A 13,831-nucleotide genomic window follows, 5' to 3' on the forward strand; every position below is an offset into this window, starting at 1 on the left:
AGATTCATGTACTGCTTTCTTCCCAGAATCTGTTTATATTTTACAGACTCATGAATACTTCCTTTCAGTCCTTAGCTGGGTATGACAGGAAGGTACTAAAGTTGTTCAGGGTGTTGTCTGGATTGGCAGTGGTGTGTTACATCACATCCTCATTCTTGACTGATGACTTACTTGGTTATAACATTTTAGGTTGTCCGCAGTTTCCCCTCTGTACTATAAATGTTCCGCTATCTTCAGGATATTTTTACTTTTGACAATATGGCTTCCATTGTAAATGCCATTTCTTTCTAGTTAGGTTATGTTTTAACTGCTCCTATTTAAGATCATTATTTTTCTTTTTGTTTAAATTCATCATGTATGTGTTATATGTATATGTTATTTTCCCAAGACTTGATGTGTGGCTTCAATGTAAAGAGTCATCTTTCTTCAATTCTGGAAAATTACTGGCCATTATTGCTTTTTCCCTCTTTTGGAATGCCTATTAGATATACTTTCGAACCTTCTTATATAAAACCTCTGAATTTGTTGGTTACAAAAGGCAATAATTTTATTCTTGGCTTAAGCCAATTAGAATTAGGTTTATTACTGAAACAGGAACACTCTTACTTTCTCAAAAGCAAAGAAAAAGGTGGTCCCTGAAGCTATTTGATTAACTGTAACTAGGTATCCTTGAAACTTAAACTATTTCTTAACTTTCTATGCAAGTCAATAAATTCATTTACTTTTTCTCCTGTAAATCAATTACAGTTGGCTTCCTGACAACTGCAGCGGAGTCCTGATTAATATAAATGTCTATGTGAGCAGCACTATGCCAGGTGCTACCTAATCAGTGGTATTCAAAACAAAGTCTGTGTCTCCAATAATCACAGTATTTACACTCATTCCATTTTCTCTTCATTTATTTGTTCTTTCTTCCTTCCCTTTCCTCCCCTACCCAAACTTGGAATGCATGTTTAAACGTTACAATTTCTTCACAGTTGACTTTTAAAAAGTTATTTACTTATGATTAATTTTTGGCTGCATTGTGTCTTCATCGCTACACTTGGGCTTTCTCTAGCTGCGGCCAGCGCGGGAGAACCGAGGCTACTCTTCCTTGCCGCGCATGGCCTTCTCATTGCGGTGGCTTCACTTGTTCTGGAGCCCTAGCTCTAGGCGTAGGCCTCAGCATTTGGGGTTTACAGGCATAGTTGCCCCAAGGCATGGCGGATCTTCCCAGAGCAGGGATCCAACCTGTGTCCTCTCCATTGGCAGGTGGATTCTTAACCACTGGACCACCAGGAAAGTTGATTTTTAATACCACATTTGTAAGAATAAACCTAGCTATAGGCCACCACGATCTTTCCCTTGTTTTGGATACATACTATATTGGTATTGATTTAAATAGGTCTTCCAGTGCTTCATAAAAGTCTTTCCCTATAACCTATCCATTAGCTCCTTAAGGCCAAGAGTTAAGCCTTTTACTTTCATTTCCCAGAGCAGAGTCAAGAATGATTCTGGGATTCATCATGTTGACAACTATACCCACAGTACCTGGCCCCTGTGGATCTCCTTCCTGTGTGGGACAGGGGAAACAAAGATATATACCTATCACTTAACCAACTTAAGGACTTCGGAAGGCATACTAAAATATAAATACGTTAAGGTGCCATAGATAGTTCAGAGGAAAGGGAAATCATGCCTGGGCTATGGCACTCAGAGGACGTTCCAAAGCTCCGAGATATGAACAAGGCCTTTCCTGAACAGAAAATGAAAGGCAGGCGCCAAAGGTTTGAGACAACGGGTCTGAGGAAAGGCACAGTTTTGCTGAGGCAGGCTTGTGTCTGCAGCAGTGGTAAGTAAGATATTGCAGACTCAGGTTAGCTCCAGGACAAGGACAGAATCTAGCTCTTAAATCAACATAACCCCTTTTCTCTTACAATCAAGATCGCTGCAGCTGAGCCATACTACCTTGATAGGTCCTAGTTTGGTTATTAATTTCTTAACCTCTGAGGATAAGCCTTGTATCACCTTGAGTACAAATGGGTGAAGGGACCAGTTAACTGGAATGAATGCAGGCGGAAATAAGTAACAGGTCCCGTGCTTAGAGACCAAAACTCGCGGCTGCAAACGGAAAAAGCAGCGCTGACCCCGGGACCTCTCTCCGAAATCCTAAATCCATCAGCTGTTCCTCCAGGAGCAGCCGGAGTCTACAACCCGTGAGACTATCTGGAGAAGCCTTGGGCCTTCAACTTCGTTAAAATCCGCAAGAGGTGTGTGTGTGGGGTGGGGGCAGTGGGGGGCGCGGAGGGGTGACAGTTGAGCGGAACTAGCGATAATCCCAGGACGCCCAGCTGAGTAGCGCCTCAACAACGATAGCCAGCTTGGCAGCTCCGAGCGCCGTTCCACGCCCCGCCTCCTTGCTCCGCTCCTTCCCGGCGACGTCCACGGGGGCGGGGTTTCCGCTTCCGGTGGCGGATTGTTGACGCCTGCGGCTGCTGCGGTGGCCACCGGGCCGTTGGGGAGGGGCCAGTAGGGAAGGGAGACGGCGCAGTGACCGAACCGCCGAGGGTGCCGCTGAGGCGACGATGGCGGAGGGGCCAGAGGAAGCCAGAGGCCGCCCTCCCGGGCAGGACGACGGCGGAGGGAACCAAGAGTCCGTTCCTTCCCTAAGAGGCCTTCCTGCCGCCGCCGCCCCACTGTCCCGGGACGGCCCGCAGGCCGAACCCCAGGCCCCGGGCCGGCCCCCAGCCTTGGGCCTCGCGGCCGCGGCTGAGGAATCGGAGCCGCCGCGCGAGCTCGAGAATCGCGGGGAGGCGGCCTCCGGCTCCGACTCTGGCTCCAGCGCGGGGCTGCGGGAGCCGGCAAGCTGTGAGGCGCCCGAGGCCGCGGCCCCGCCGGAGAAGCCGGCGCGGCTGAGCGCCCGCGAGTACTCCCGGCAGGTGCACGAGTGGCTGTGGCAGTCCTACTGCGGCTACCTCACCTGGCACAGCGGCCTGGCCGCCTTCCCCGCCTACTGCAGCCCCCAGCCGCCCGCGCCCAGCTGCCTCCCGGCCGCCGGAGCCGCCGCCGCTCCCCCGGCAGCCGCGCCGCCGCCCCTCCAGCTGGGCTATTACAACCCCTTCTACTTCCTAAGCGCCGCGGCAGCCGGGCCCGAGCCGGGGGCGTCCGCCGGTATCACCACCCCGGCTCCGGTCGCCGGCGCGGCAGCCCGCGCCCCTCACCTGCAGCCGCCGGCCCGCGCAGCCGCGGCCACGACCGTGGGACCGGCCGCCGCTTCGCGAGCCCCGAGCGAGACCGGGCGGCAGGCAGGTGAGAGGCTCTTCGGGGCACGTGCTGGGGTGGGAGGTGGGGGGCGGGAGCCCGCAGGCTCTGCCCGGCGCTTGTCGCTGTTGCTGCCATTCGCCGTTGTTTGGCCGCGTCTCTCAGTTCCCAGGGTGTCCAGCGAGGCCCCACTTTCCTCTTAATTTAGACCTGGCTCCGGATCCATTCCCTTACTCCCCGGACTAGTCCCTTCCAAATGTAAAGAAATGTTTGCTGCTCAAACCACTTGCTGTTTTACCTTGCACTCCACTTTCTGGAGTGAGACCCAGGCTTAATATTATCTCAGATGGCAAAGCCGGTTTGGGGGGAGGGGAGGTGTTGGCCGGTAATGCTGGTAATAATCCAGACATGGATTTATAGTTTATATGATAACTTTTATAAATTAGCGACAATGGAACTGACGGATATTAGAGATTTTCATGAATTCAAATGGAATTATGAACCTTGGCTTAATCCTGTATATTGTCCGTATTGTCTCTTTACTTCTGTATGGATATTAGAATGTTTTGAATTATTGACACCTTTTAGTTTATTTTTATTTTATTCAGGTAATATGGGACAAGACCTAGTTGCCTGAATTTGATCCAGAATTTAGGATGGCAGCTTATTAATCACTGAATCTGTTAAATACATAGAAAGCGAGACAAATGAATAGGGGTAAGATGAGCCGCACAGGGTTTAATTTTCTGTCATAGGCTTGTAATTACTCGGGTTCTCATTTGAATTCCTGGTGAAATGTACTGAGTACTTTAAATAATGAAATTTACCTGTGAAATAATTTTTAAACATTAAGGGGGTAAAAACAGCTTTAAATTGCTATGAAGTAACATTGCTGTGATTTAATAACATGCCCTATTGAAGTCAATACCAGTAGTTGTTTCAAGGTTATAAAATTTTTTTATCAGTAAGTTGTACCTTGACTTTACATTCCCCATTCATTGCCTAACGATTAGTTTTCTTAACTTTTTTTTTTTTTTTTTTTAAATTTACAGGCAGAGAGTATGTTATTCCATCCTTGGCCCACAGATTTATGGCAGAGATGGTGGATTTCTTTATTCTCTTCTTTATAAAAGCGACCATTGTCTTAAGCATTATGCACCTGAGTGGAATAAAGTAAGTTAAGGCTACTTGCAGAAAGGTTTTAATGTGTACTGTCTAGAAGGTCTTGTTTTAAGTTTTTTTCCATGCTTGCCAGTGATTGTACGGATAACTCGTTTGCCAGGGTCAACAGTTTCTTTATAGGAACTTTGTCAGGTTTACTTTCTTGTTGGTTTTAAGAAATAACCACAAAAGAGAAAAACAACAAATTCTGCAAGATGTGGGAGAATTTCACCTATAAAAGTAGCTAAAAGCTATCCCCAACCCTGGTTTGATTTTATTCACTATTTTCTTAGGCTAGGTACAAATTTTTCTCTTATAATTGTTTTCAGAGTAGAGTACCTAAAGACAAAGGCATAAACTGTTAATAATCAGCTAGATGCCATTTCCAAATGGGGCTGCCTGTATACTTCAGGCAAGTTCTAAATGATTGCAAAGTGAGCCATTTATTTGAATAGTCTTCCTTTCAGAATAATAGTCATAATAGCAGTTATCACTTGGTAAGCACTTTCTACGTGCTGGGCTTTGTATGGACTTATTTTTTTGGCCACACCACAGCATGTAGGTAACCGGCACCACCGGCAGTGAAAGGGTGGACTCCAGGGAAAGCATGGTCTCCACTGGACACAAGTGGGGGTCCCTGTATGGATTCATAATCTTGTTACCACTTTTAAGTAGAGATTAATACCTCCATTTTATAGAGATTGAAATTTGGACTTAAAAAAGGTTAAGCCCAGAATTTACAAAGGTAAATTTACAAAAACAGAGTTAAGTTCAGACCCTGATAGTTCAATTTCAGGGCCTTTGTCAAGAACCTGAATGGTTACCATGATTATATCTCTCCCTCCCTTAGCCCTACACATCCAGTCAAGTACTAGCTCGTTTCTGTCAGAATTTCAGTTTTCATCATCTTTGCTTCTCCCTGGTCCCAGTCACATCATCACTTGCTTGGATTGTAACACAAGTCTTCTAACCGATATCTCAGTTTACCATGTCCTGTCTTACATCTAATCTCATAAATTCTGATTCTGCCACTCTGCCGCCTTAAAATCCTTCAGTAATTTCTCATTGTCATCATAAGTCTTAATGTCTTCATATGTTTTAACAGATACCCTTGTTTCTTAAACTCCCTTCCACGATGGCTCAGCAGTAGAGTCTGCCTGTAATGCAGGACATGGGGTTCAGTCCCTGGGTCGGGAAGATCCCCTGGAGGAGGACATGGCAGCCCACTCCAGTATTCTTGCCTGAAAACTCCCATGGACAGAGGCGCCTGGCATGCTGCAGTCTGAAGGGTCAGAGTCGCACATGACTGAGCATGAATGCTTTATTTCCTACTCACTCACTTCTCACACAATATTTGAGCCACACGGAAATGGCTATAGCTTCCATCATACTCTCCAAGTCCTTCTCTCATATGTTTCCCTTAGGCAGGGCCAACTTCTTTTCATCCTTCAGATCTCAACTTAAATGTCATTTTTTCGAAGCCTCCACTAAGATGTGTTCCTGATATGTGTTTCCAAGTACCCAGTGCTTCTCTGTTATTCCTTTCCCCACTTCATTCACTTGCCATTTTATCCCCAGAGCTAGTACAGCGCTTACTCATGGTAGTGCTACTTATTTGTTGAATAAGATGTTTTGTGAAACTAGATAATTAGAAAAGATTAGTTAGTGATTTCAGTTAGAGTTTATGGCTTATACTGATGAAAAAATACCAGTGCAACTGCTCTGGTAACACATTCTCTATAACCCCAAACTGTTTTTTGTAGGGATATCTCTAAGTTTGTTATGCATTATATAATAGAAGAAATAGATGAAGACACATCAATGGAAGACTTGCAGAAAATGATGGTTGTGGCACTTATATACAGATTATTAGTTTGTTTCTATGAGGTAAGCTACTGACTTCAACAAGTATTTAACAGTATAATTTTAGATTATCAGCCCAAGACAGAAATATTGTAATGGAGATTTTTCATCTTGTATTTGTCAGATGTCTTTTTTTCTAAATTTTAACATAGTACCTTTTCAAGTTAAAATTTTCTGAGCGGAGAAATTTTACAATTTCTTGGTAATACATTTCAGTCGTTTGTCCAAAAATATTTTAAGTTAAAATATTTTAAGCTAAAAAATATGGCTTATAGAGAAATAACTGCAGTAGACATCTTGTGGTATTTGAGGATGTTAGAGACCTACAGAAATGCATTAAAAGATTAAACTTTAAGTATTTCTATGGAATTCTTCGAACTTGAAAATGTTAAAACATGAATCATATGGCAGGAAAATAATATTGGTATAGTTGAGCCAGTAAATTATTTTACAATTATCCTTCTTTCCTTAGATAATTTACATTTGGGGAGCAGGTGGAGCTACTCCAGGGAAGTTCCTGCTAGGACTTCGAGTTGTGACATGTGATACATCAGTGCTTATTGCACCAAGTCGGGTTTTAGTGATTCCGTCCTCAAATGTTAGCATTACAACGTAAGTTCTTTTCTTAATCTACTATGTACTTATGAATTACTGTACTTAAATGTTATCAAATGATGTTACTTTAAAAAAGTGTTTTTAGGATGTTGACGTTCTTCTTGGCATATAATAGGCTTACATTTAATAGGTTTAAAACAAAGTTTGAATGTTTTTCAATAGCATTTATTGACTCCTTTTCAGTATACACATCTTCAAGGGTAAGCATTTTATGAACTGGAGGCCACAATAATGAGAAGCTTGGGGTGTGCTGCTCTCTGTATCAGTGCTCCAGGCCTACCTTTGCTTATGTTCTCTAGGTCAGTTATTATGGAGTTAACTATTCTGCCTTAAAGCTTCCTTTTGGTAACACTTGTCAGTACCCCATCTTAAATAGGCAATAGGAGTTTTGACATGCTCCTGCTCTTCAGTGAAAGAGGTTGTAATACTAAAGTATTCATGGCTAGCTGTTGGTATCTGGCTCTGGGGTAAGGTGTCAGTTCAGTTAAGTCAGTCGTGTCCGACTCTTTGCGACCCCATGAATAGCAGCACACCAGGCCTCCCTGTCCATCACCAACTCCCAGAGTTCACCCAAACTCATGTGCATCGAGTCGGTGATGCCATCCAGCCATCTCATCCTCTGTCGTCCCCTTCTCCTCCTACCCCCAATCTCTCCCAGCATCAGAGTCTTTTCCAATGAGTCAACTCTTCGCATGAGGTGGCCAAAGTATTGGAGTTTCAGCCTCAGCATCAGCCCTTCCAGTGCACACCCAGGACTAGTCTCCTTTAGGATGGACTGGTTGGATCTCCTTGCAGTCCAAGGGACTCGCAAGAGTCTTCTCCAGCACCACAATTCAAAAGCATCAATTCTTCGGTGTTCAGCTTTCTTCACAGTCCCAACTCTCACATCCATACATGATCACTGGAAAAACTACAGCCTTGACTAGACGGACCTTTGTTGGCAAAGTAGTATCTCTGCTTTTTAATATGCTATCTAGGTTGGTCATCTGAGGTTATTGATATTTCTCCCGGCAATCCAGCTTGTGCCTCTTCCAGCCCAGCGTTTCTCATGATGTACTCTGCATAAAAGTTAAATAAGCAGGGTGACAATATATAGCCTTGACATACTCCTTTTCCTATTTGAAGCCAGTCTGTTGTTCCATGTCCAGTCCTAACTGTTGCTTCCTGACCTGCATATAGGTTTCTCAAGAGGCCAGTCAGGTAATCTGGTAGTCAAGGCCATGGTTTTTCCAGTAGTCATGTATGGATATGAGAGTTGGACTGTGAAGAAAGCTGAGCGCTGAAGAATTGATGCTTTTGAACTGTGGTGTTGGAGAAGACTCTTGAGAGTCCCTTGGACTGCAAGGAGATCCAACCAGTCCATTCTAAAGATCAGTCCTGGGTGTTCTTTGGAAGGAATGATGCTAAAGCTGAAACTCCAGTACTTTGGCCACCTCATGCGAAGAGTTGACTCACTGGAAAAGACTCTGATGCTGGGATTGATTGGGGGCAGGAGTAGAAGAGGATGACAGAGGATGAGATGGCTGGATGGCGTCACCAACTCAATGGACATGAGTTTGAGTGAACGCTGGGAGTTGGTGATGGACAGGGAGGCCTGGCGTGCTGCGATTCCTGGGGTCGCAAAGAGTTGGACACCACTGAGCAGCTGAACTGAACTGAGGTTGGTCATAACTTTCCTTCCAAGGAGTAAACATCTTTTGATTTCATGGCTGCAGTCACCAACTGCAGTGATTTTGGAGCCCCCCAAAATAAAGTCTGACACTGTTTCCCCATCTATTTGCCATGAAGTGATGGGACCAGATGCCATGATCTTCGTTTTCTGAACGTTGAGCTTTAAGCCAACTTTTTCACTCTCCTCTTTCACTTTCATCAAGAGGCTTTTTAGTTCCTCTTCGCTTTCTGCCGTAAGGGTGGTGTACAGATAGTGCTAATGGAAGTTGTGGAGGTGAGTAGATGGTCATCAGCTGAGCAAAACAAGGTTCCGACTGGAATTGCTGCCAGAATGATTGAGAGTCAGATGGTTATATAAAGAAATATAAACAAGAGACTTTAGAAGAACCCTGGGCTTTGCTGTTATCTTCAAAATTTCCTTATTTTTGTGATTCTAATATCTTGGGCTACTACTTTTACTGAGAATCAATATTGGCTAATATTTGTTGAAGATCTTGTAAACCAGGCACTGTTTGGACACAACTAATAGTTGGTAGAAAATGAACCTAAAACCAAGTCAGTCTGGATTCAGAGCCCACATTCAGCTGCTGTGCTATTCTGTAACTGTTCAGTGCACTAAAAGGTAAAAATCTAATGAAAGTAGAATAATATCCCATTCTAAGCTCCTGTTGAAAGCTTTTTAAAGTTTTCCTTAATCACAGGACAACAGGGACTTCTGTGGTGGTCCAGTGGTTGAGACTTCTCACTTCCACTGCACGGGGTGGGTGCAGGTAGAATTCCTGATCAGGGAACTAAGATCCCACAGCACAGCCAAAAATAAACCACAGGACCCCGCAAAGAGAGTTGATAAACCAGTACAGCAATTTGAAATGCTGGTGCTCTTCACAGAAGGTAGAAAACAGTACTGTACTAAACCTACTCAGTTTAGAAGATAGTGAAAACATACAGAAAATAAAGACATTAAAAGTAGTGAGTGACCACAGAAAAGGTAAGTAAAGGGAAGTTACTCTGTTCTTTTGGCAAAATACTTTTCTAGACTGTAAACTTTTAGCCCATATTCTCAGACATTATTGCTTTTCATGTGAAAGTTCTAAAGTCTAATTTTATGTTATAAAGTCTTTACAACTGGCCCAGGTGGTTTGATCATAATATAATGCTGCTGCTAAGTCGCTTCAGTCGTGTCTGACTCTGTGCGACCCCACAGACGGCAGCCCACCAGGCTCCCACGTCCCTGGGATTCTCCAGGCAAGAACACTGGAGTCGGTTGCCATTTCCTTCTCTTAATGCACGAAAGTGAAAAGTGAAAGTGAAGTCGCTCAGTTGTGTCCAACTCCTAGCGACCCCATGGACTGCAGCCCACCAGGCTCCTGCGTCCATGGGATTTTCCAGGCAAGAGTACTGGAGTGGGTTGCCATAAAAGGTTAAAACTCTCAATTATACTTTGAATGTTTTAAATACATTTTGAACTTGATAGTCTACTAATCTATGATTTTTCTTTTTTTTGCTTTAATTTCTTTAGGTCCACTATACGAGCTTTGATCAAGAATTTTTCTATTGCTTCTTTTTTCCCTGCCTTCATCACACTGCTGTTTTTTCAGCATAATCGAACAGCCTATGACATTGTAGCAGGAACCATTGTAGTAAAAAGAAATGGGGTCAGATGATGCCCAAAAGCCGTGAATTCCGTATTCTCTGGAATAATGACAAGACTAAATTATGTGTCAAGGCCATCAGTGTCCCTGGGTTACATTAATTGATTTAGAAATTAAAGCAGTCGATCCAGTGTGATGCAGGTGACTATGCTGAAAGTATTGATGTTACCTGAATGCCAAAGACCTTTTCCAGAAGAAAAACCTGTTGAGTCCAAGTGTTAAAATTTGTATATCGAACAGAAAGCAAGTGGTGTCATCATCAACAACAGACAGTATATACTTAAGATCTAAGGTGTTAAAATTTGCTGAATACACTTTCAGCTTTGAAATCTCCAAATGAAACTTTAAATTATTTTGGTTTATCCCAAAATGATGGAATACATCCAGTTGTGTTTTGTAAACACATTATTCTTTTAGTTAACAGTCTTGAGGAAATTTTCGTCTTTGCTTTTTGCGGGGAGGGAATTGGGGACACACACTTTATAATCCACTTAGCTCCCATCCCAGGAGGCGGTGACTTAACTACAAGGGGAAGGTAGAGGCCAGTGGAGCAGTTCCCTGATCTGAAATGTTAACACCTGTACTGCAGTTTACCGCAGGAGTGATGACTTAACAGCTATTCTTAATGCCTACACATGTATTTCAGGATAAGTATTGCATGATGAAAAAGTATTAAGTCATGTTGCTATCTTATTTTTTTTTTTTTAAGAAAAAGGTAAGTTAGTGATTGCTTTTAATGGGGTGGGGTGGGGGGTAAATTTTCACTGTAAATTTAAATTGAAATTCATGTGCAGATGTCTTCCGTACCCTAAATCAAACTATAAATATGTGGGGGAAAGTTAGTTCCATCAAACTGTGGCATATTTACTGTAAAACAATACTCCCAGTATGTGTGCAGCATGAAGTATTAGTGCTCTTCAGTGTTCTGAGTGTAACTTCTCTTTATATACAGGATATTCACATACTAGTTTTAGTTTATGACACTCCATAACTTTTGAAACATCAAGGAGTTCAGTAATCCTAGCATTTCATGATTAAATATAGTAGCCTATGAAATACTTAGCAATTTTCCCATTAGGGACTATTCTCTAACAAGAGTAGCATGTCCAGACACTGTTCTAAGTTCTTTGGTTCTGAAGGCCACCAGCTCATGTGGAGTCTGTCAGGGATGATGTTTTGAGGGAAATGTGTACTAGTGTGTGTGTTGCTATTTTATTCTGTCGCTGAATTGTGTGTGTGCGCGCGCTTCTGTTAGATAGCCTAGTTAGCTGTGCTGAGGTATATCTGAACTACAAGTTTTCTTTCTTAGGCATTTTCTGCATTGTCTCTATTTTTTCCCCCCGAAACACTAAGCTGTACTGAACAGTTCATATCTCAGGTGCTTACAGGATCAATGGAGGCTTTATTTTGGTCATAATAAATACACTGCTATATTACTGTATCAGTTTTTTAAGTGGGTCTTTTTGACATTTAAAATGTATTTTCGGTTTATGGAAACCTTAACAATGTCCTTAATACTTCTGATTGTAAAATTTCATAAACCATGGATTTAATATAAAATTATTTTAAAAAACATCACAGAAAGCCTGTTAGTTAAATGTGTTAAAATACTAAACAGATCATTCACTTGTCGTTTCTGGGAAGATAAAGTGTTATGGCCCTTCACAGTAAACAAACCAAAACCATCCATTAACTTTTTAAAAGCAGATTATTAGGAAATGTTACATACTTGGTTACATAAATGGTTACATACTTAACTGATTAGTAGTGTATACCTTATTGACATACACACCTCTTTGCCCTGGATTGGGAATTCGAGTTGAAATATACTCTTACATATAGCTGTGGAATCCATCTTTAATGTATACTTTCCTCTCAGATAACTGGATGGTTAACTACCTGGGCTATTTTTACTTATACAGTAAAACAAAAGCAAATACATAGTCCAGTTTGATTGATACATGAAAATATTGCACATCTGCTCTACACAGTTGATTCAGATTAATATCTATCTAGATCCATTAGAGCTATCTCAGGATTCAAGTTAAATTATGTAGCCCTACAAAATAAACATTACTACTACTATGTCTGCCTTTACATGAAAATCCAAGTCTGATTATGAATGTAGGACTTAGGGAGATTTTGGATTCCCAAATTTGAGGGGAAATAAATGACAAAATGGGGAAGGTTTTTGGGGGTGGAGCCCTCTTTATTTTCAGTATACTTTATTATACTTCATTTATAGAAATGCTGACTTTTCTGTATAGAGCCTCATACTGCAGCTCTACAGCCTAAAAAGGCAAAAAGCAAGCTGTCTTCATAGTATATTATTCATCACTTGTACAAGATAATAAAGGAACAAAAATTAGAAATCATGCCGAGAATATGATTTCAATGACCATACCATACATAAAACGACAAAACAGGCAGATAATTTAGGCATCTAGAAAACCTACCCATTACTAAAGCAGCTTGAGTGGCCCCAGGACCTTGAGAAAAATAAGTGTATGCTGGGCTGAGGCAGGTGAGAGTGAGTGGTGGCAAGCAAGCTGTGCTTTTAAATCTGTGACTAGAGAGAAAGCCAGTACTTTCTGTGATACTCATGTGGCACTGGTTCAGAAGCTACTGCTTTCTACCTAGTCACCTCATTTCTCACCAAATATTTAGGATTGAAAAAAAAATGCATTATATTTGAGAATTTTGTTTAAATTTGTAAAAGTCTTCAGTGTTTGTTTCAAATGACAATAAAAATTGTTTCAACTCTTAAAAAAGGATTTTTTCCCTTATGTAACTTGCTTGGGTGTATGGAAGCATAAATAGTTCCAGCAAAACAAAGACAGGAGTTGAAAAATTGTTGCTACTTGGGGATAAAGGGCTTTTTGATGGGAGCATGGGTATTAAATATATTTTCCTTCTATACTTATCTCTATGAAAATAGGCTATTCTTCCTTTTAAAGAATATTCCTAAATAATGGCAGTATTCCTAAAATCTGGCAAGTATTTCAAGTACTTGCCACTTTTCACCCCTCTATGCCAAAGGCCAAAATTTATCAATATGTACTTGCCTGGGTAAAATTCATCTCAGATTGTATGCGTATTTCCTTGCAGTTTCATTTATAGTACGGTGTGACCCACAAACAGTAATCTGATGGCCTGTCTACTAAAAATTCAGTATTCTATTTTTAATAATTTATATGCCACCACTTTGTATTGTCTCAATAAATACCTGGTCACCAATGCTTTTGTGTTTTGCCTGTTTCTTTGAGGTTTGCTCTAAAATCTCTTGCTTCCAAATACAGCTGCTCTAGCATTCTCTGCCTTCAGGAGACGAGTGCTTTCAGAAATAGAAGTCTATCCAAAAAAAAAAAAAAAAATCATCCACTTTGAGGTATATTCTTTTAGCAAGTCACTCAAGTTAGCTGTAGATGACTAAGCTTTTGATGTTAAACTAATCCTGTCCATTCCGTAAAAGCTGTTAACCATTCCAGCCACCATGCAAGATATTAAAGACCCACATGACACGAGGAATAAGAATTCAGTCACAGCTAGTCAAGGAGCTGGGCAATTTAATCTCATTCCGGTCTTATGAGCATTCCCGATTCAAACATTTACAACAAAACTAGATCAAC

General features: G+C 41.9%; 1 protein-coding gene across 1 annotated transcript; it reads left to right on the forward strand.

Moving 5' to 3' along the window:
- The first annotated feature begins 2,480 nt into the window (after positions 1-2,480).
- On the forward strand, positions 2,481-13,367 carry FAM8A1 (family with sequence similarity 8 member A1). The gene is made up of 5 exons (XM_040249319.1): positions 2,481-3,288; positions 4,293-4,413; positions 6,165-6,288; positions 6,737-6,876; positions 10,070-13,367. Exons 1-5 carry the CDS (start codon positions 2,565-2,567, stop codon positions 10,212-10,214), a joined length of 1,254 nt encoding a protein of 417 aa, XP_040105253.1. The 5' UTR covers positions 2,481-2,564; the 3' UTR covers positions 10,215-13,367.
- The last annotated feature ends 464 nt before the right edge of the window (positions 13,368-13,831 follow it).

Source organism: Oryx dammah, unplaced genomic scaffold (assembly GCF_014754425.2).
Source record: "Oryx dammah isolate SB20612 unplaced genomic scaffold, SCBI_Odam_1.1 HiC_scaffold_11, whole genome shotgun sequence".
NCBI lineage: Eukaryota > Metazoa > Chordata > Mammalia > Artiodactyla > Bovidae > Oryx > Oryx dammah.

Excerpts from the sequence above, each read along its gene's own strand:
- FAM8A1 (XM_040249319.1), top strand. The coding sequence starts at position 2,565 with ATGGCGGAGGGGCCAGAGGAAGCCAGAGGCCGCCCTCCCGGGCAGGAC. Across the intron at positions 3,289-4,292 it reads CGAGACCGGGCGGCAGGCAG|GCAGAGAGTATGTTATTCCA; the intron begins GTGAGAGGCTCT and ends TTAAATTTACAG. Across the intron at positions 6,877-10,069 it reads TCAAATGTTAGCATTACAAC|GTCCACTATACGAGCTTTGA; the intron begins GTAAGTTCTTTT and ends TAATTTCTTTAG.